Source organism: Passer domesticus, chromosome 2 (genome assembly GCF_036417665.1).
Source record: "Passer domesticus isolate bPasDom1 chromosome 2, bPasDom1.hap1, whole genome shotgun sequence".
Taxonomy (NCBI): domain Eukaryota; kingdom Metazoa; phylum Chordata; class Aves; order Passeriformes; family Passeridae; genus Passer; species Passer domesticus.
In genome coordinates, this window is record NC_087475.1 from 82,838,839 (window position 1) to 82,862,409 (window position 23,571).

The 23,571-nt window shown below is 41.4% G+C and overlaps 1 protein-coding gene across 4 annotated transcripts in view; it reads left to right on the plus strand.

Moving 5' to 3' along the window:
* Positions 1 to 1,276: 1,276 nt before the first annotated feature.
* The window catches only part of ME3 (malic enzyme 3), a 117,884-nt gene continuing 95,589 nt past the window's right edge, over positions 1,277 to 23,571 (plus strand). For 3 of the 4 annotated variants that reach the window (XM_064409595.1, XM_064409598.1, XM_064409596.1), the window contains exon 1: positions 1,304 to 1,638. In XM_064409595.1, the coding sequence (XP_064265665.1) occupies positions 1,465 to 1,638 (174 nt within the window). In that variant the 5' untranslated portion in view covers positions 1,304 to 1,464. The other variant, XM_064409597.1, reaches the window with a different exon arrangement.

A 23,571-nucleotide genomic window follows, 5' to 3' on the forward strand; every position in this document is an offset into this window, starting at 1 on the left:
GAGGAAGTCAAAATCTCTAGATTTTTCCAGTTTATAGCTACACAACATAAGAATAGTGGTATATTTCTTCTTGTGTCTTCTGTGCACTAACAAACTCCCTGATAATATTCTGGCCTCAGTGATGCACATACTCCTTCCCTTCACCATCTGGGTCTCCTCAGGAGTGTGTCCATTTATGACCAAATTTTTAGGGAAAGACCCAAAGACCAGACAGACAACCCTACTTCCAGGAGTCTTTTCCCCCCCCATAGTAGTTATGAAGCTGCCACAGTTCTCAAGTATGAGGTTTGAATATAATCATTGCCTACAGCAGGGGTGTAAATATCTTGAACACACCTAGAACAATGCATGAAACCATGTGCTCTTTAGGGAGAAATCATAAGATTGTGGAATGAAATTGCAACAGTCTATTCTACTGAGTGCTTAGAGGCAAGGCAAGGAAAACCAACCATATCCATCTAGTCATCTTTTGCTCAGCAGTCTGTTCTTTTTTGCATGGACTGTATAGTTTATCCATGAATATATTAAAGCATATTAAAAAGTACACATGCAGACAGCAACACTAATGGAAGGGTAAGCTGGAGAGTGTCCCTCTAGCAAGGCAGATGTGAACTTCATGGGAGGGATGAAGGTCCAGAAGAAGTGTTGATCTTAAGATGAAATTGACCATTAAATTGAAGTCCTTCCACTGTTTTGGGAGGGTAATCAGAGCACTGTTTTTCCACAGAAGTAGTTGTGGTGATGGTAGTGGTGGTGGTGATGATGTTTTCACCATTTCAAAGGATAAAAGAGCTCATTTATTAAAAAATAAAATAAAATAAATAAAAAAGATGGATGCAGGGACCTGTCTTCTTCAGCGAATATATAATTACAACATAAAGAAATACAGGTTATATACATGATATAACTAAATGCATAGTAAATACATTATATGTACAATATACGGTGTATCTAAATTTCACATAGGGAATTTATGGATTATATGCGGCTTGAAATGCCTAACCAACCACGGCTGTTCACACTCCGGGACTGAAAAGTTCTTTTGAGGATGCTCCTTAAGCACTAACAGCTCCTCCGCGCGGCTCCGCTCCGTGTCCCGCCAAGGCCCCGTGTCCTTGCGCAGGGTGCCCAGGCTCCGCGGCTCACGGGCACGGCGCGGGCACGGCGGGCGGGCACCGCAAGGCCCGAGCCGGGCACCCCGCAGCCAGCGGGCTCCGGGCGGGCGCGCCGCTGTGCCCGGCGGGGGCGGGCCCGCCCCGGCTCCCCCTCCCCGCCGCCGCCGGCGGAGCCTTAACAGGTAACGGAGGAGGGGCGGCCGCCGCCGCGGGGCTGCGCCGGGATCTCCTTCCCCGGTTTCCTTTCGCTTCGGCGGGCGCGCCGCGCCGGGCTCACCTGGCAGGGCACGCCTGGGCCGGGCCGGCCGCGCCCGCCCAGCCCCGCGGGCTGCCTGCGGCAGGAGCGGCGATGGTGCCGGTGTGCGGCGGGGTCTGCGCCCGCCGCCTGCTGCCGGTGGTGGCGGCCGGCCGGGGGCCGCTCCCGCTCGCCGTCACCCGGGCCCGCAGCAGCCAGGCGGGGAGCGCCGCCCCGGCCATCAAGAAGCGAGGGTACGACATCACCAGGAACCCCCACCTCAACAAGGTGGGTGCCTTCGGCCGGGCTGCGGCAGGGCCGTGCGCGGCCCGGGCCTCGGTCAGGGCGGCGGCGTGGGGAAGGCCCGGATCGCTCCCTGGGGACGGCCCCAAAGGCGTGAAACGCTGGGCAGGGCGAGCGGCCGTGGGTTGGGCTGGAAGGAGCACGGGAGGTGTGCCGGGTGCCCAGCTGCGGGCTCGGTGCTGCGGCCTCCTGTGGAGTCGGGCACCTGCCGCCCCGCTGACCGCTGTCCTGCTGCCGCAGTGACACTGACACAGCCTGCGCAGGGCAGAAGTGACCTAGCCTGCCTGGGAACTGAAGCTGTGTGCCCGAAAGCACAAGAATTGGGATGGAGAAAATACAACTTCTCTTTAAAGTCCAATACCAAAATCTTAGTTACATATATATATATATATTTTTTTTTTTTTAAACGCATGTAGCTGTGAAACGGGTCATTTACACCTTCATGATGAAACGAGCATGTGTGGCTGTTCTTGTTTTCACTCTTCCTTTCATAGCATATCCATAGCTGTGTGTGCTCCACTACCAAAGCAATATCTCGCCATGCTGAAGATGTGTTTATCATCAACACTGTGGAAACATTAACAATACAGTTATAAGAAGAAGAATTAAAAAATGCTTTTGGAGAAAGTTTTTAGTGAAGTCTACAAAGCATGTGAAGTGAGACTCCATAACTTAACTCTACACTTTTTTTCATAATTTGAAGGGAAAAAAAATAATCTGGATGCCAATACTGGGATCAAACATGTCAGACTCAATAATGTTGGGTTCTACTTTCTTGTGTTAATATTACTAGAAATAACTACAAGTGCATTATTTACCTAAAATGAGCAGGTATTAAGCATGGTACTGACATTGATTGATTGATTGATTGATTGATTGGGTTGTGGCTATTTGTCATATGCTTGCACACAGTTATCCAATCCATGAGCCTCCTATGTCGTCTTCCAGACTGGAGACCCTTTGGATGACCTCTTTTGCTTTGTGTAGGATGAGCTGCATCTTCTGGTGCCATTTCAGCATCCATAGAGATGAATCCCAAAGGTCCAAGGCATGCGATGACACTGAATATTACTGACACTGGGTGTTACTGAATATGCAACAACTTTGTAGGCTGTCTGGTTTGAATCATTATATAGTGCCTGTGTGTAAGGCTGAAGAGAAAAGGGACTGCCAACTAGGTCATAAATAACAGTAATTTGTCGGCATTAAGAGGTTTTGATGGGTGCTTCATGGTAGTTACAAAGAGTGACATAGCTAATGTTTCTTGTTTTCTTGCGTATATTGATTTGAACTGAAAAATTAATACTTTGACCTTTCCTCTATGTAATGCAATAATAACACACAGTTGAGTCTGGCTGATGAAAGAGTCGATTTTTAACTACTTAATGTCCTGTTTTATAATTCTCAGAACTGAGGCTTTTCTTGAGTGTTTTCCCTCCTCCCAGTGAAATAAAGTGTTTTTCTTGACATTTAAATGGAATTTTTGTCCATGTGGTGACAAGGGTAGAAAACTGTTCCTGTTAAAGGAAGAATGTACTGTAGTGTGCCGTGTTTAATTGGGCATGAGAAGTCTCCCAGCTGGCCTGTGTGTTTGCTGTTTGCTGCATTTCACAGTCACTGAGATAAATCGTCTGCACAGCATCCAAGTCAAGACAGAGATGGCTTACATCTGTGGTGAGAGATAAAGACTGCCTGTGTATGCACCTAGGTAACCCATCATTGCTAAATGCTCGTGACCTCTTTCCAGACTTTTCTAAACAGGCTTCCATTTCTATGTGGCTCTTAGCAGTTCATTGTAGCCTCTGAAGAATTACCTGTGTTCAGCTGAAACGGTGTTTTTCAGGCAGTTCATATGTTGTCAGCGTGGGATCGGTGGCCCTTTGGTCTGCTGTGCTGCAGCAGTGTAAATCAAAATTAGGGATCCCTGATTTAGCTAGGTTTTCAGCTGTTGTACTCTCATCACATTGCAATTACTCTTTACCCCTTTGGTAACTAAATGCAAGCATGGGGTTATTGCTGTTTTTCTACAGTGGATCTCACTTTAATCTAAATTTTCAACTGATTGCAAGCAACTCTGCAGGGAATAGTCCTTACATCTCTCCAAGAACCTCTGAAAAAAAAGTTCAAAAGGGAGACTTTGGGCAGCAAGTGTTTTGCTGCTTTATTCAATACCATGGCTGTTTTATAGGTTTTGGATGAAGTTTCAGCTGTCAGTCTGAAGCTGTGAAGTGTGTGGTATTTATTCAATGAAGAACACTGTCCCTTCAGCAGAATTGCAGACAGATTTACAGTCTGAGGTTATTGATCCAAGTTTTTGCTTGCTTACTAGGTTGAAGGTGCTTTGAAGAAGAAGCAGACTCAAAATCCGCTGCTGGCAGGTCCTCTGTAATATCCTAAATATTAGTAAAAGCTAATAGCAGGCTGTCCTCTGAGAAGTTCCCCTGGTTTCCAAAACTGCCTGAGAAGAAGAAGAAAAATAAATCCAAAAACTATTTATGGATTTAATAAATTGGCAGTTGTTTCTTCCCTTTGGTATTTGTTTACTATGAACTACATTTCTTACTACTGTGGTATTCAAATACTGTTCTTCCGTGAGTTGTGGACTGTGACAGTCCATGTTTAATCCAAGGACAGGACTTGGGAAACATCATCATTTTTATGAGAGGTACTTGCAGCTTTAAAAGGCAATAGCAGTTGTTATTTGTCTGAGGAGTCTCAGAAATAACAAGAGGGTGAAGAAGAACTTGTCACATGTTTTTACGAAGTGCTTCATGAAGAAATTCTTTTCCAGACCTTGAACGCCGCAAAATCGGAAAACCTAAAAATGTTAATAATGTCAGATAACCACAGAGCACTGGTGAGAGTGTTCTGTGGTAATCCAATGAAAACTGGACTTGCTGAGAAAGAAGGCTGTTTTACTGTGGGACCTCAGCCGTGTGAAAAGCTATTCAGTGCTCAGACCCTGGGAGGAGAGATCGGGCTTCCCTTACCAACTACCTTGTTTATCAAAGCTGCCATGTGTTTGGTGTGGTCAAGTCCATGTCCTGTTCTCTCTGACACTGCTGTCAGTTCTTAAGATTTGTGCAGTTCTGTTCATCTCAGATGTGCCTTCTATGTATGATTCCCAGTTTTTCTCGAGACTGTCAAATTCATGTGCCTGTTTTGTATTTGAACAAACACAGGCTGAGCTGGACAATCCCCAGTTTGACTACACATCTGCAGGGACTCAAAAATCTTATTGTGTCCAAAATTGACTGTAACTTTGCTCATGACATCTGACTGGAAGGCTGATGACGCTTCTTGCATTTTTCTGGAAGTTCTAATTCTGTGATAAATCATGCCTGCTTGGAGATTTGCCATCACAAACAGATGCAGCACTGGAGGTCACAGTTTGTTTTCAGAGTGGCAGGATATTGCCCTATTTGAAGGGTTAAGATAATCCATTAAACTTTCCTGCAAGTGCAATGCAGGGATCTGACTTTGTGTTCTCTCAGTACATCTAGATACTCTCTACTCCTCTGATGTGCATGTATGTTCTCCATTGTTTTTCATGGAATGTCATGATGAATTGCCAAAAAAAAAAAAAAAAAAAAATTACTAGTCTAGATCTGTAAGAATCAAACCTTAAAGAACTGCTGTAGGTTTCTGCAGCATTTTTTGAATGTACTGCTGTATACATGATTAAAATGCAGAAAGGTTGGTTGTCCTTCAGCTTTGCAGGGATTGAAATTGAGCTAACTGAGGGTTCTTTGAACAGTGTCAGTAATTTGCCACTGCAGCTGAGAAACAAATTGAGTGATCTTGCACACGGCTGCACTTGGCAGCTGTGGTGAAACAGAGCTAAAATTAGGTGGATTTGTAAAATGATTTTATTTTAAAAGAATTAGTACTGAGCACAAGAGCAGTGTGTCTGAAATTAGTTGGCAAGATCAAATCGAGGCAGAATTCTGTTTTCAAAGTAGTGAATCTCTCTAAATCCACAGGATTGAGTTCTTACAACTGGAGTTTCTCTTGCAGCTGGAGTTTTCAGTTGGCTAGCTTTAGGTTTGGATAGATCCATAACAACTGAGTGATGCATGGGGCTTTAAGCGTGTGCATTCCGGCGTTTGTTAACTTACCATCTGTTCATGTTTTGCAAAGGAAGGATATGAGGTGGGCAGAGTTTAGAGGTTCCCCTCATATTTTTTCAGGAGCCTGGAACTATTTGAGCAAACTTGGGGGGGCAAATTTTAGACTGGATAAGTTAATTTAGGGGAAAAAAAATCCACTGGGGGTTACTAAATAGTTTAAAAAAACACATGGCTTATAAAGTCTCCAAACTGAAGATGGTGAAAAGATGGGAGAGTGCAGTGGAAGAGTATCCTATTAGCCTGAGTTATTTACTCTTCTTAAGGCTTGTGGCTGCTGCAGGAGACAGGATGTTCACGTACATGAACTGACCTGATGGTACTATTGAGTTTCTAGGGATGTCAAACAAGACACTTGCATAGCCAAACCCTGCAACTTTAGACCAAGTAAAACTATAGCTGAGAGATGATGTTTTGTAAAATCAGCTTCTAAATACTCTAGAGAAGAAATGTGAGTGAGCTGGAGCACTGTGCATCCTGGTAAGCATTCAATGGTGCCCGTAGCAGAGAGGCTCTTTACATGTTTGTGCTTCATTAGTTCAGGCCAAGGTGCATGTATCCCCCATTACTTTAACTGGAAACAAACTCCGTGGAGGTGAGCTTTGTCCAAATATTTTGGCAAATGAGGTGGTGTTCTGGAAATATGATTGCTCAGTTAGATTTGTTTTGGCCATCATCCTGGCACGTCAACTTTCATTTTTATTTGCTTGGTGTTAGTGTCAATCATATATTTTTCTAAGGCCAGACTGTCTTTTGGCAAGGACCTTTCCTAATGTTTTGGTGCCAAAGAACTTGTTGTTATGGTGTGGTCAGCAGACTGAGCCCAAACTAAATCTGTTGGTGCTTCTGGTATTAGCAGCAGCCTGCAAAAGTCCCTTTACTCCCCCAGCCTGGATTCCAGTTCATCTCTCTTATCATAGCCAAACCAAGAAGCTATCTGCCTTCCTGTCTGCCTGCATAACCTCTTGCCAACACTGTTACTCTCCCCTTCGAGATGCTGCTAATGCTTTGGGAGTACCGTTCCCATGGAAAAGCTTGGAAGTGCATAGGATATCTGTTGCTGTGAGGGTGAGAGGGGGGCTGATGCAGACCTTGCCTCTGTGCTGTACAATCTGGTAATATGTTGGTCCTTGTTTTCCCTTCAGCCTTTATAAATGAAATTGAGAGATCTTGGAAGCATTGGTTGAGCAGCTTTTATAAGTGCTGAGTTTATGCTTGCACTCAGTATAAGATTTTAATAAAAATTAATTGGTTTTGGAACAAAACACTTCTTTCTGTTTTCTGAAAATGTTGTAAAAGTACCTTTAAAACTGCCTTTAAGTTGACGAAATTCATCAGTTTGGCAGCTGCTTATGTTGCTTTCTTTTCATCACGCCCTTTCTTTTGGAGAAGCCTTAATCTTTACATCAGGCATGTTTTGGTAAGGCAGAGCCAAGAATGAATGTAGCTCTGGTTTCATAGGATGGGCTAAGCTTTTCTGGCACTTGAATAAAATTTGCACTTAAGTAACACAAACTCTTTGGTGAAGAATATGAAAATTTATATTGTTGCAGTTAGAATGGATGTAGTGCTGAGTATTGCAGGTTGTTCACATTCCTATTCCTTGCATCTAGTGAAATATGGGGTAAGCTACTAGTTGATTACTTTGGAAACACTGTAGATGTTGTCAGGAAGACTGAGCATATTATGTGTGGGGTGAACAGTATGTGCTCCACTGACCTCGGCACACTCCAAGCCTTGTCCCTCATAAGTGGCACGACATAGAATGTCACTGATATCGGAGACTGTGCTGCTCTTTGACGATCAGTGCTTGTCATAATTAGTGATGATTCACCTGAAGGTGCTGAAAGGCAGTGCTGACCCCCAAGATGAAGTGAAGACCTATAGTCTGTGGCTCAGTTTTGCTTTCACGTGGTTTGGACGTGCAGTACTGTATGCACTAGAGATGGATCTGGCAGCCTTGTAATGCTGTGTGGCAGATTTTGACTACTGAGTTTTTGATTTTCATGTGTTAGATCTGGCATTGATAAACAAAACTGGACCTAGAGCTAATTCCATTTGACTTGATTTTGGATTACAGAATCACTAGGTTGGAAGAGACCTACAAGATCATCAAGTCCAGCCCATGCCCTAACACCTCAACTAAACCATGCCACCGAGTGCCTCATCCAGTCCTTTTTCAAACACATCCAGGGATGGTGACACCACCACCTCCACGGGCAGACCATTCCAGTACTTGATCACTCTTTCTGTAAAAAACTTTTTCCTAATATCCAACCCATATTTCCCATGGTGCAGCTTCAGACTGTGTCCTCTGGTTCTGTCAGTTGCTTCCTGGAGAAAGAGACCAACCCCCACCTGGCTACAGCCACCTTCCAGGGAGTTGTAGAGAGTGATAAGGTCACCTCTGGGTCACCTTTTCTCCAGGCTAAACACCCCCAGCTCCCTCAGTTGTTCCTCACAGGGTTTGTGTTCCAAGTCCCTCACCAGCCTCGTTGCCTCCTCTGGATGTGCTCAAGTGTCTCAATGTCCTTCCCAAACTGAGGGCCCAGAACTGGACGCAGCGTTAAGGAGGGTCTGGCCTCACCAGCGCTGAGTATAGGGAGGGATTACCTCCCTGCTCCTGCTGGCCACACTGTTCCTGATCCAGGCCAGGATGCCCTTGGCCACCAGGGCACACTGCTGGCTCATGTTCAGCCAGCTGTCAGCACCCCCAGGTCCCTTTCTGCCTGGGCACTGTCCAGCCACACCGTCCCCAGCTGTAGCGCTGCAGGGGGTTATTGTGGCCAAAATGCAGGACTTGGCACTTGGATTTATTAAACTTCATCTTATTGGGCTCTGCCCATCCATCCAACCATTCTGGGTCTCTCTGCAGAGCCCTCCTACCTTCCAACAGATTGACACACGCTCCCAGCTTAGTGCTGTCTGCAAATTTACTAGTGAAAGACTTAATACCCTCATCCATGTCATCAATAAAGATATTAAACAGAACTGGTCCCAGCAGAGAGCCCTGAGGGACACCACTGGTGACTGGCCCCAGCTGCATGCAGCACTGTTCACCACCACTCTCTGGGCCCGGCCATCCAGCCAGTTCCTAACCCATCAAAGAGTGCTCCTGTCCAAGCCGTGGGCTGCCAGCTCCTCCAGGAGTGTGCTGTGGGAGACAGTGTCAAAGGCTGTGCTGAAGTCCAGGTACACAACATCCACAGCCTTTCCTGCATCCACCAGGCAGGTCATAAAAGGAGACCAGGTTGGTCAAACATGACCTACCCCTGCTAAACCCGTGCTGGCTGGGTCTGATTCCCTGGCCGTCCTGTAAGTGCTGCATGCTGACACTCAATATAAACTGTTCCATCACCTTACCAGGTACTGAGGTCAGGCTAACTGGCCTATAGTTACCAGGATCCCCTTCCCACTTTTTTGTGGATGGATGTCACATTGGCCAGCTTCCAGTCCTCTGGAACCTCACCAGTGAGCCAGGGCTTTACAAGCCCTGGCTTGTAAAGAGTGGCTTTACAAGCTCATCTGTCAGCTCTCTCATCACCCTGGGATGGATCCCATCTGGTCCCATAGATTTATGAACATCCAAGCAGCTCAGCAGTTCTCTGACTGCCTCCTCCTGCATAACAGGGGAACCTGCTCCCTGATACCATCTACCCAGGAGGACAAGCCATCTTCCCACTAAAGACTTCAGCAAAGAAGGCAGTAAAGCACTTCTGCCTTCTCATCTGCAGTTGCTAAGTTCCCTCCCTCATCCAACAGAGAATAAAGGTTGGTCTTACCCTTCCTTTTGCCATTAATGCATTTGTAAAATCATTTTTTATTTTCCTTTACAAAAGTTGCCAAATTAAGTTCAAACTGAGCTTTGGCCTCCCTAATTTTTTTTTCCTACGTGCCCTAGCAACCCTCTTAAATACTTCCTGAGAGACCTGACCCTCCTTCCAAAGATGATACATCCTCTTTTTATTCCTAAATTCATTCAAAACCTCCTTGCCCATTCAGGCTGGATGTTTGACTCATTGACTCATCTTTCAGCACACAGGGACAGTCTGTTCCTGTGCCCTCAAGATCTCTGTTTTGAGGCTTGCCCACCTTTCCTGGCCTCCTTTGTTTTTAAAGGCTGATTCCTGAGGAACTCTCTGAAAAAGTTGCCTAAATAGGCCAAAGTCAGTCCTCTGGAAGTCCAGTGTAAAAGTCTTATTGATGTTCCTCCTGATTTCACCAGATACCAAGAACTCTATAATTTCTTGGTCACTGTGCCCCAAGCCTCTCCCACCAGCTCATCTCTATTTGCAAACAGCAGGTCTAATGTAATCCCTCCCCTGGTGGGCTCACTCACCAGCTGCGACAAAACATTGTCCTCCACACACTAAAAGCTTCCTAGACTGTCTCTTTTTTTACTGTATTAACTTTTGCTGATGAAGACAATGCAAATTGAATTCCTCTTTGCTTCTGCAGCAGTCACCTCCAGAACACTTAGTGCTGTTACTGACCTTCATTCAGAGATGAGAAAGGAAAGGTTGTTCTTTAATGAATAACTGTGCTCTCTTGATATCCTTTGCTGAAGGTGGGACAGTTACAATTTTTTATAGTATTTAGGCCCCTTCAGGACTTTGGGATAGTTTTCTTTTCTGGCTTCTGTAAATGATGCTGATCTACCTTCCTGCCCTGCCTCACTTGCCTGGCTGATGGGACATACTGTTCAAACATACCTTTTGGCAGCTCTCCTGTACTTTAGGTGTTTTACTCATTCTTCTCTTCAAAGAGAGCCTCTGTCACCACGTACCCCCATGCAGGCAGGACTCTGGCATTTCTAGCACTGAGCCCCAGGCAGAGGTTGGGCCTCGAGTTTGATAGGGAAGCTGCCAATGCACATGGCTGCTGTAGCTGAGAGCTGGATGCTGCCCTGCACAGAAGGAGTCTTGCCTCTACCTCTCTCTTAATTAAATGGCATACAGTTCTATAGATAGTCTTATTTTTCTGGGGAGCCTTTAGGTTTTTTTGTTGATTTGGGTTTTGCTTTGTCTCTTTCTTTTCCTCTGTTACTTATTTTTTTGTCTTTTTCTCACTGAAATACAGACCTGCTACCAAACCATGAACAGCCTATTGTAGCACTTACCCAAATAAATTCTTTTGGGACAGACTATGCTTTGGAGCTGTTGTAAGCAGGTCAGACAGGCCTTGGTCTTTGGGGGAGAATAAACACTGCTGAAATTCCCTCTCTTTCAATAGATGGCTTAGCACAACAGCAAACATGACTACTTTCAGTTTAGAATGTGCTCTAGTGGAGATGATGAGCACGTTTTTAATTTTTTAACCTCCTCTTTGAGGTCCAGGGGTGACACTTGTTATCTGTCCCCCCAGACAATGTGACATTTTGATAAATGACTTCTGTATTGTCAGCCTAATACAATATCTTTCTTCTAAAAATGTTTTAAATGGCAAAGCTTTTTATAGTTCTGCAGCTGCCAAGCACAAAACTAAGACAGGAACTGAGCAGACTATGGTTCTGACAAAGAAAATAAGGCCAATGCAAAAGTTTTCTGCATATCAACATTTTCTGCTTTGCAGCTCTCTGTTGCACATGTAACCTTTCTCAACATGTCGACCCACAGAACTGAAACAGATTTTCAGTACCTTTCTGTATTGTATATATAAAAAAGATTAGCTCCACACCTTAGAGAATTCTATTCTGTATGTCTAGCTTAAAAAATGGTAAGTCTGTTTTATAATAGGTCCGTATGTATTAGCTGTGTTCAGCCTCATAAAACGTGTAGTTAAGACTACATTGTTTCTAAATACTGGAAAAAATAGGTTATTTCAAAACCCAACAGTGCTATGTTCTCCTGGACAAGATGTCTTGAACGTTTTCTCTTTGGCTGGGCCAATGGATTTGTCACTTTGCCTAGTGGTTAAATTCATTATGGAAACTATTAAATTCTTTTTAATCTTCATTTGAATGGTTTGATGTAAAACCTGCAGGTGATTTCATTATATTTGCATTATTTGTGATTATTATAAATGAGAGAATGGATTAAACTGCCAAATCCTGTTATTTTTTTTGAAGTGTCCAGATTATTAAGGGTTTCTGTTGTCAAGATGGTCCAAGCAGGTAAGCAGGGCAGAGGCTGGAGCAAGCAATAATCTGTTTTATTGTGCCTAATGATTGAGAAGTGGGGGAAAGGGGAGAAGTAAGTCCAGGGATTTTCATGTTTGTAGCCCTTCTTCTAGTGACTATTTTTTCATATCCCCAGCTGGATTACTTGGTCCAATAAACAAAGAAAGAAAAATCCGACAAAAAACTGCAAACAACCCTACCACCACCCAAGCCAAAAGAACTTCTCCCTTTTAGCCATTTCTTACCTCACAGGGAATTTGATGTCTTCGTGTTGTCACTTGTGTCTATAGCTAATTTCTGTCATAAAACAACTGCCTCTGTAAATCAGGTTCCTTGATCACAATTACTGGAGGGTCAGGTCTATTCTTTTCCCCAATACTGCATGAAGGCTTCTATATCTAGCCATTAAATGAGATCAGTAACAAAAATTATTTGCTGAAGTGCTAAATCTAACTGCTGGTGAAGAAAAAATCTAAAAGTTGTATCTCCATTGTTTTGGCTTTTATTTTTCTATGACAAAACCTCTTTAAAATCTAGCAAAAAAAAAAAAAACACAAAAAAATCCACCAAAACAAACTGCTGCAAGAGAAAGTAATTTGCACTAGTGGAGTGTGCATAAAGTCTGAATTCCAGCAGAATTCAAACTCTTTTAGGGAAAAGTAATGTACAGTGGATGCCTGGCAGATACAGTGGCTTGATGTATGAAAGCCATGAAAAGCAGTGATAGAGGTGACCATGTGCTCCAGGTAGGCAGCTTTACAGAAAACTTTCCAAGTGGAATTCACTGCTGGTCTTAATACAGAGGCTCATTGTGCAGTTTCTGCTACTTTATACTCATTTAATGAATTAACCTGCCATCGGTGGCTCACGAGTTTGTAAATTGTATTCAAACACAAAAATAGATGTTTAAAGGTAAAGGTAAAATAAAAGAATTTTTTTTGTCTCGAGTTGTAAGGATTTTCAGTGCACATACCACTGTGACTTGCTGCTCATTGCACACATGCAGCAGATTCCTCTTAGGTTTGGTAACTTGCCCAGGTTGTGATGTGCAGCAGTATTTATTCGAAGGAGATGTGGAACGTGCCTTTCACTCCATGTGCTGATGCCAGCAGCTTTTCCTGGCTTGTGTCTAGGGGGGAAAAATGCTTGCAACAGCAGAGCCTTGCCTGAGCATTGTTCTTTGGTTTCTAAGGGGCAGTGTAGGCTTAAGTCATTGGGAGGGTTTCTGTTGACTTCAGTCAACTTTACATTGAGCCTTTTTTGAATTTAGGAATAAGCAGCTGCACCATTCAAGATACAAGATCATTTTCATTACAGACTATGAAGGTTAAAGGTAGTAGATTGTCAAATGTCATCACCTTGCTCTGTTAATAAATGGTAATTAAAATGAAAGTATGTGCAAAAAATTGTCCTTACTGATTGTTTTAGCCAAAGTCTCAAACCAAAAATGGAATTTATTAATAATACCAATTTCTACTGATAGATAATCCCATGAAGACTCCAACTACTCTCATAGTTGTGTGTCCTAAAAATCAAAAGTGCATGTTAGTGTTCTTTATTTTGGTGTGTCTGCTTAAACTCATTCATCTTCCATAAGAGCTTTGGAGTGACCCGCTCAGTGATGCCTTGCCAATGCCAGAAGCTGTCCTCTGACATGAAAGCAAGAAGAGCTGGACTTCTTCACAAGACCTGCTGGAGGAAAAACAAGGGCACTAAGTGAGATGCCTTGGAGAGCTTGAAGCTGTCCTGCAGAGTTCTTGTAGCTTAATAAAATTTACAAAAGTGCCTTTGAACTGTGACCTTCTAAATGTCCACTGGTCAAGGGTAATGGGGTGGGGTTATGAAAGCAGAATGAGTGCATGACTCATGCTTGCTGAAACTGGGCCACTCTTCCTAGGGGCAAGTAATTGTTTTGTATTTAGCATGTTAACTGTATTTGAAGTTATAAGATAACAAAGTAGTTTCTCATATAAATAGAAAGGAAGTGATGGGAAGGTGCTGGAAAACAGCAGCGAGATTCTGGCTGGTGCTGTAAAATGGGTTTAGTGTTGGCCACTTTTAAAAAGCTCATTACATTTTAAAGATAAGCTTTAATGGAATTGGCAGTGACAGTGAAACTGTAACCAGATCTCGTTGTTTTGTACAAGTGCCTTTCAGGTTTCTCTGCAAGGTCGAATGTCCTATTGACTGGCAGCTGGACTGTTTTCCTTTTAGGAATGTAACTGGTATTTGATGGAGTTGCAAAATGAGTTTCCCAGTGAAGCCAAATATAAAAGAGTATGAGAGTCCAGCAGTTTCACTTCCTGCAAAGCTGGAAACCCTTGTAGCATTTATTAGGATTTCCTGCAGGGAAAGAGGGATATTAATCTTGTTTGACTTACAGAATCATAATATTTGTACTGCAATTTGTAACACAGAGCAAGAAGTTTTCAATTAGTATTTCCTGAGAAACAGCAAATTCAGTAAAGTAGATGCTTTTAACTTTTCAGGTTTTGTTGTTTTTTCTTTTTTTTGTCAGAGAATAACTAGAACATCTTACAGGAGGTTAAATGTGGCACAGTGTTGGAGCAGGGAAGAGCAGTGGTGAATGTGGCTACAGATCTGCTAGGACACAGTGAGCAGCTGGAACCATTCTCTATTCTTTCTCAATGTCTGATTGGCACCATCCTAATGTACTCTCTGAACTGCAGCACTGTATCAGGTGTGCTTGTAGGAGGTATAAACTCGTTGATAAAAGAGTCACCTGGTCAGTTCATCACTGGTATTAATTTTCCTAGTTTTGGAAAATTTTTCTCAAGCTGAGCTGATTGCAGTGAACCCTGATTTAGGGCCCAAACCAAATTGGCTTGAAGTACTGTCAGTCTCTTTACTTTCAGATTTGTAGTAATTTTATACTGTGGAAAACACTTTATGTCTATTGAAGAGAGGCTTAAGCCTTTACTTTGGGGAAGCACTGCATTTTCCTTTCCAGGCAGAAGAATACTGCTAAGAAAGGTGAGGCTGAGGAGCTGCAAGTATGTGAGAGTTTCCAGATCTGTGGTAGGCCATCTGGACAAACTTTGTGCATTGTAGATATTCCTCATCTCCATTCTGGATGAGATGGGCCAGGTGTCTGGGGCTTCTTCTCCTTTGTATATAGTCTGTGCATATGCAGAGGCTGATCATACTTGGGATGCATTGCATTTGCTGTCCACTTGCAGACTAATTCATCATGTGAGGCTGAAGCTCTGAACCAGCTCCTGGACTTTCTGAAATCACAGGGCAACAGCCAAAATCCTAACATTTTTCAACAACAGAAAATCTAGGTAGAAACAGAGTGAATGCCTTGCGATATCTGTACAGGAGAGAATAGAGCTCATTCTTTAGGAAGAACATCTCTATTCATGTTTGTTAATTCACCTGACAAATGAGAGGTGAAGAGAAAATACTAGAAGTTTAGTTTATATTAATTGCTCTTCAAATTAAGAAACATCTTATTTAGCTAGAATGCATCATTTTTGTAGAATTTTCTCCAACTCTAGCATAAAATGGAGTTACAGATTACTTTTTCTGTCCAGTGAAACTGTGGTTAGACACATAATCCTCAGCTGTGGCTTCCAGATTTTAGTAAAATATAGAAACTATTGAATTTGAATGTCAAGACTGGAAAAAAAAACAAAAAGGAAAAAATGTGACAGAGAGAAATATTTGTGGTTTATTTCTTATTCCTAGTTCTTGGGACTTTCAAGGCATGTATCATTCACTTTCTGCTTTTCATTAATGAGATTTATTCAGACTGGAGCCCTAACACACTGCTGCATTACATCAAACACTTTTCAACTCTGTCCCATTTCTTATCAGTTATGGAGGACAGTTTCTGAATCACTGATAAGCATTCCAGAAAGGATCATGCAGTCATGGGCATCATGTTTTCATAATTTTCATTTGGTTTTGGAGTACTTCAGTGGGGAGCTGAATTTAGCTCGCCCAAGGTAATATGGGACATTTGTAGGTGAATATGAGTCTCAGAATAAATTCCCTCACCATTCAGCCAGCAAACCTGTTTGCTCAGTTGTCTTTTTGTAGCATTTATTATCTGTACCAAAAACAATCTCCACCACAGCCTGTTAGAAACACACATGATGTATCAACTGCTATATCCCATACAGGCCACCAAACATGCATTGTTGTATAAGATAAAAATTCTTTTGTGAAATATTTCTCAAAAGCTGTGCACAAAGGGAGTGCTAATACACAGTTGTTATAGGAAGTTATTTTAATTCTGTTTACCAGAGCTCACTTCATTTATTTTTTTTTCTATTTAGTCACTTAAAATTTCTGGGTTTATTTCATAACAGTTCAAAACTTCAAATCACAGTATGTATAAGTTACAGACACCAATACCTGTAAACTTGAGCTTATTACCTTGTCTGCATAATTAAAATAGTAATTCAAAGGGAGAACCAAAATAGGCTAAATAATTGCACTTAAATCCAATGGGCCAGAAAGTGGGCTAGTGGGTGTGATATGTGGTCCCCCTGTGACTGCTGCTCAAGCATCTGATGAGACAGATGTAACAACCAGTGATTTCTTAGAAATCAAAAGATTACTGGCCTGAATTTCCTCTCATTTTATTTAATAACACCTTCCGGCAAATGTCTAGGACTAGATCCAAAGCAGATTGAATTTTATGGGAAGCAAATGAGTATTTACAGCCCTTTGCAGTGAAGTTATAATCTTACTGGCTTCATATTGTTTAAGAAAGTGCTTTCCTGAAGTAGGGCATAGGTTTTTGATTTAGTATCCCACTGCTGTAAGACTCCGGGTGTCTTCTGGCTAACGCCTATCTGAGGAGTGGATTTATAGGAGCACAGCTGGGTTGTAAACAAATGGTGATGCACTTTGCTCTGCATTTAGAGGGAAGAGAAGCAAAACTACAAGATAATAATCTGTATTTTTGAGTACCAGGCAGAAGAAAACCAACTGCAAAATTGAAATTAATTTGCAGGATGAGCTTCAGATGTCTCCAGTTGGCATTTGCTGTATTAAATAAATAAGAAGTAAAACACAGTCACTTTCAGTGTATAATCTGCCCTCAATTGAGGTTACATGGCATTTTTTCACTGAATCACTTTCTTTAATTTGAAAGAGGAAGAGCAGAAGTGTAGTGGATGCATGGAAGAAGAAATCCTGAAGTGATATGACAGATCAATGTATTATAGTGGGTTTAGATCCTGGATTCTCTAATGGTGGTGTAGGAGTTTGACCTGTCTTCCCCATGTGCTATGCAGTAACTGAGCAGTAAGATTAAAGTATCATTGGTAAAATAGACACGTTAAGGATGTTTGGAGCCAGGATCTGCTTCCAAGCTATGGAGAGCAAACCTTTCTAAACCATTCTCCCCAGACAGTCAGACATTAAATATTGGTTCACTTTGTCTTAGTGTGAAAGAACATACTCTGAGACATTTGCTGTTCTGGTTCTGAAATTCCAACTCTCTCGTTCCTGCATTTGGAAAGCTACAGAAAGCAAAGCAAAGTGTAGCAGTAACAAAGATCATAGTGAGGATTGCCTGTAAAGTATGATAAAAGGAATAAAACCCACAGTCATGGCAAACTTGGGCCCTCTTCTATATGCCAGGCACTTTGCAAGCCAACAGTCAATGTATTTCTTGGAAAGAAAACAGATCAGCAACGTTGTGTAAATGTTTGGGGGTTTATCCTACAGCTCCTTAGATACACTTGCTTACAGTGTGGAAGTGAAATCTTATCTCCTTGATCCACGTGGAAAGACTTATACCAGGTAGTAGTTTCAGGATTATGCACACATTCTGAGATTTGATGAGAAAATTCAGTGGTAGAAAGATTGGTGAATAATATGAGTGTGGATGCCTAGGTCTGTGCAAACAAAACTCCAAGGCATAGATTTTCAGTAAGGACAAAAATAAACCCAGAATGTTTGCCTCTTGCTGAGTCTTAGCAATGTTGTTCCAACATAAACATAGCTTAGAAGTTGTTGGCTTTTAGGAAAAACAGTTTTATTTTTTTTAATGTCTCTGAGTTATTCAGGTAACCTCAAGTTTTGCAGAACTTCTTTATATTGTCTGGAGAGAAAAAGGCTTGTAGAAGCATCAGGTTAGCTTTTATGCGGATAGTTTGACTGAGGCCAGCATAATGTAATATAGATTCTGTATATTTGCATGTAATAGGAAGTGACTTCAAAATGTGCAACTGCAGGGGAATATCTTTGCATTTAACATAACTTCTAGTCAGCAGTAAGATTGTCATAGATTCAAAACATTCCCAAGAGTATAAGATTTGAACAACTTAAATATATTGTGGATGCTTATCAAAGTAGAATTTTACATTAAATTTATCTGAAACTGCCCTTTTTTCCCCCCATAAACAATCACATGCATGTGCCTAGACCATGGTTGTTGGCAGAATCTGGCCTCTTTATTATAAGTTCTGATTCACTGCTGTTTTCTGAAATTCTCTTCTGATTGTCATGCAGGCAGAGGCATTGCTACTGCCATCTGCAGTGCATCAGCATCTACATCATGCTAAAACCACACTGACCTCTCAGCATATGGTGACTTTTTAAGAATATTCAATGGCATATCCTTATCTTACGTCAAACAGGGAAATTAAGAGACTGAATGTATTTTGTCATGGAACCAATTTGTTAGGTGAACATCAGCTTCAGTTTGTGTGTTCTGTGGTCTACAAATGATGTGTTTATCTACTTTGTGTTAATCCATATTCTGTATTTTACAACTAAAAACATTCTTCTGAAGCAGTAACAGCTTTGAATAATATCTTCTAGACATATTTGCAAAAGCTGTCTCTTTTAGAGTTCTTCTTTTATTAATATTGTGTGTAGATCATGAATAGAAATGCTTTGGAAATGCAGGCATAACTTCAAATCTGAAGCTGAATTCTGTGGAGAATATGTAACACTTGAGAAAAGTGTGAAATGTTTCATGCTATTAATACAACCTTATTTTAATTATGACATGTCAGAAAACAATTTTAATGTAACTAAGGGGATTTTATCATCAGGAATACGACATAAGGAGATGAGAAACAAAATCTCTGCCCTATAATAAATGCAAGACCGATAGCAAAAGTAATTTGATGTTTTGCCTGTGTCTATACTGTATTTGGGCTGGTTTGGACGAGCCCAGATCCTGGTTCTGTCTGCTCATTTGTCTTGGTAAGCAGCTCAGCTTCATCTTGTTCATGAAATGCAAACTCCTGTGCAAACTCTTCAGGAAGAAGTATATGTGATCCTATCTGTTGGCATCAGGTTGCTGAAAAATGGATGAGAAAGGGCATATCTGAGCTTCCCTGTGATCTGCTGCCCCACAGGAGAAAGGCATATGCTTGACTGAAGGCACAGACTGTACTTGAGAGCTTTGCTCAGTTGTAGCAGCCTGATCATCCTGGTAGTGTCCCATGGTGGGTTTTTGAGGGTGAACAAGATGGGCAAGCAGTGAAACAGGTCTGGAGCCTGGAATTTTGAAAGACACAGTGGAAGTAGGTGGTGTTCCTGTTTCTGAAATCTTGTATAATATGTATATGTTTCCAGTCAGTTTACTTCTCTTTATCTCTAAGCAAAAACAATCCTGTCAAAATGACTAAAACAAAATTCTGCTCCTGTACAGTGGGGAGGGAAGGGAGTGAAGTCTGCATAATGCATTTTGTAGGTATGAAGTACCATATAGCTGCAGCACAGTGCACATTCCCTCCTCATTCTGTGTCAGTAGCTCTCTTGAGTTTGCACTACATTAGCACAGAGATAGGTATCTTGTGCCACCCCGAAGTCAAGGAGATGATAATTTTTTTAACTTTATCAATATGTCTCAGGAAAGCAAAGATAAAATGGATACATATGCCTCTCTCTTGCCTTTGAGGACTTAAACATGTGGTGAAAATTTACAGTCAAGTTTAAGGTTTGCAAGATTTTATCTTCTTCTGGGAACATGATCAGCTACCAAGGAAAGAATAGAGAAACCATTTTTCAATCCAGATGCTTTTTGCTACAAACAAATTCATTCACTGGATGTAAGCATAATTGCCCACAGTTTATGTAAACATAATTGCCCACAGTTTACTTAGCCGTCTGATACATCTAGAAAGACTTCAGGAAAACATCTGATTTAAAATGAAAATTAAGATTTCCCTTAGAAATACCTCTTTGTCTTCACTGTGCTTTGACAGACAACAGGTTTTGGTGATGTGATGATGTTGAAAGAAGTGTACTGTTTTTAAGGGCAGGTATTGCAGATGAGCTCTTAAGGAAATGGTGACATAAGCTTTTTGAAAGTGATTGGAGGTTTTTGTGTGGGTGATATCCAGAAATGTTGTAGCTTTATCTCTACAATCAAAATCAAATGTGATGTATTATCCTTCTCAACCTGCAGTAATCTGCCAGCTTTCAACAGAGTTGTGATCACTACCAGACTTCTTTGGATTACTAATTGATCAGGACATCCTGATGCTCATTTAAAACCACTTTGGGCTACTTTGACATCTGAACTAGTTTCAATGACATAATTAAATGTTCATATTTATAATCTGATTACAGATAAAAGCCTTAATGCAGGCTTTATGGCTCAAGTTCATCCCTGTCTCAGGGGAACATGTCGGTCAGCACTTTCTGTGAATTGGTCTGCTTTCAGTTTTGTGTTGTACTGGATTCCTGCTGATGTAAAAACTCTAGAAACCCCAAATGACATACATCAGATGTAGGCAGTCTCTGTACTAACAAATTCAGTATATACAGCATAAGCTGTATCTAATTATTCTCCTACACTTGTTTTCAAGTGCAGTTCTACTTTTGATATAGTAACAATAGTACAGTTTCGGTTTTGTTCTCAGTTTTCTTTAAATCTCAAAATACAAACTAAGGTTTTACAGTCTTTCATTTTTTTAGCCAGGGAGACTTTTAATTGATGATGTTATTTTAATTTGAGGAATAGGTGTGTTTATTTAGTTTGGGTTGTTGGGTTTCTTTTTCTTTCCACATCAGTGATAAGGTTTTCTTCTTTTGTCCCATTCTTTCTACTTAGAGACATGAGTCACCATGTGAAGAACTTCTGGATAGAAGTAGAATTTCTTTTTGAAGTGAAATCTAATTCTAACTTTAGTCTTAAAATTCAAACTATGCAAAGTACTTCACATTGCCTTACTGTTCTTGATGGTGTGATGTTCTTTCTGTTTGAAACAACAGATGTTATTCAGTTGTGATGTTATTTCTGTTTATTTGCTTTGGAATAAGGTATGAAAATTATTAATTTTGTGTGTGGTGTCATCTTGCTTCAATGAGACTTACAGAGTTGTGGCTAAAAGCGTAGACAATGGAAAGGACACCGACACCTTAGAGTGTCAGTGCAGATCTGCTTGCCCAGACCTCTCTGCCTGCACCTTTTCAGTGTGAATCCAGTGTGGTCTGTGTGACAGCTGCTTGTGGGATTTTATGCTCGTTCACAGCAGAGTCAAAGACCTCTTCTGCAGCAAACAGGGATTTTCCACTCACATTTTTAAGAAATTCTTTGAAAATTATATTTCTTGTGGGCTTCCTTGGTGTTGATGAATCATGAGGCATTAAACCCACAAATTAAATGGTTGGTTAAATGGTCTAGAGTAAACAAAAACTTCCAGTATTTGAAGAAGAATTTGTGACCCTGAAAGCTTATCCATTACTTTTTTATCTACGACTGTATTGCATCACCAAGCAAAATGGCAATGATGGCATTCCGGGGGCTCATAATTCTGAGACTGAGAATGGCAGTGCTTGTGGTTAGTGCAGAATGGTTAATGCATTTGCCTGGCATTTCTAATGGGAAAGCTTTTCATTCCCCCAGGATGGTATTCTTCTCTTGGACTAATTTTTCATTATGATAATTAATATGGAAACTGAGAAAGTAATTGCAGATAATTTTACATAGGAGAATTGATCTTTTTAGTTTTCAAACTTTAATATTTAAAATATTTTTCTCTAATAATGTCTTTTAAACTTTGGCTTCTTAATTGATTTGCATTAAGAGTTTATGGTATTTTGTTTGTTGCTTCTCACCTAAATTGGGTAGCTGTTTTAGAGAGGAATGAAGAACTAGAGCCCATTTATAAGGTCTGTTTTCTGGAACAGGGTTGCTTAAAGCCTCACAATTTCTGGTGATTGCCAGTACCCTTGGGGTTTTTTGGCCATTGAAGGAAATGCTCTCCTACCTGCAACACCTGTAAGGTTGGAGGGATTGGAAGGTATGTATAAAAGTCTTCTCACAGAGATACGTGTGTGGGAAAGGTTCCAAATACAAGGCTAGGAGTCTAATGGACCTCTGAAAAGTAGTACTTCATCAACCCCAAAGTGGTGACTTGTGTTTCAAATACTAGTTCATCATCCTTCCAAAAACGATGCCTGTCAAGGGATGAATGGTGTTCAGTAGTTAGGTAACGGGTGTTCTGGAGTTAAAGAGCCACGGTCAAAGGGAGCTTCAGAATTTATTTATATCTATTGTGCTCCACGGTTGACCTTTCATCAGTGGTTTAGACTTGTTCCCTCATGCTTTATGTGGACAGAGTCTTGCTCACCTTACTACAGCAGCAATATATTTAAGCAAGGCTAAACAGTCAAATTGGACCATCGGAGACTAAAAGACCTTAAATCTCTGCAGCATTTATCTTCAGGGCCTTGTGACACGTATTCTACCCAAAAGCCAGTATTCATGCCTTGAACAAAGCTTTACCACCATAGCAGTTCACAGACCTTCAAAGGACCCTCCTCACTGTTGTGGTACAAACCCTTCTATGTGGGTTTGGCTTTTGAAAGGATCTGCTGCATCTGTGAGCCCTGAAGGGTTCTGCTTGTTCATAGAGTGTTGTCAAGTCTTCTTTCTACAAATGAAGGCCATGTTTCTGTATAAAAGGACAAAAAAATGGGTTTTTTGCAGGCGGGTTTTTGTTAAATATGAAGAAAAGCCTGCTGTTGTTATGCTGAGCAAGACTCAGTTCTGAAGCACTGTCAGGTGTCAGTGTGATATTTCAGACAGATCTGGCATAGGGATGGGATCTAGCTGAATGGCGCACACTTTCTCTGTGCCATGCCTCAGCACTTCAAAAAAGTAGGCAGATTTTAAGTATAATTAATGTTTTTGAAGAAACACTAGATCTTAGTTTCTGACTTCACAAACTTCTGAGACATGGATTTTGTATTGACTGCTTATCTGTGGGATAAATCCTCTAAGTAGTGCCAGCTGGGTACATGTGAACGTGTTAGTAGTAGAGAGCATGTGATGGGGTTTATGCTGTTGTTCCAAAGGATGTTTGTGCCTTGCTAATCTTTCCAGTGACAGATGATAGTCAGCTTCTTTTCTGTGAAGGCCTTTCACAGCCAGAGAGCTGCCCCACAAGCAGAAGTTTGAGAATCACCTTGTTACACTTAGGTGTGTACATAAAGGCAAAAAAACCCCAACTATGGATGATATAGCTACTTAATCTTGCTCTTGATATAGCTTCTTTAATCTTGCTCTTTACAGAGCATTCCTTCTCAATATGCTTGTATTAACAGCAGTGTTACATCCAAAGGGTTTCAAACAGCAAAACACTCTTGCATTATTTTTTCTTTACAGCCCATTCATCTAAAGCCGTTCATGTCTGTTTCACTCTGTCAGGGTTTCTATTTCTGTAGCGC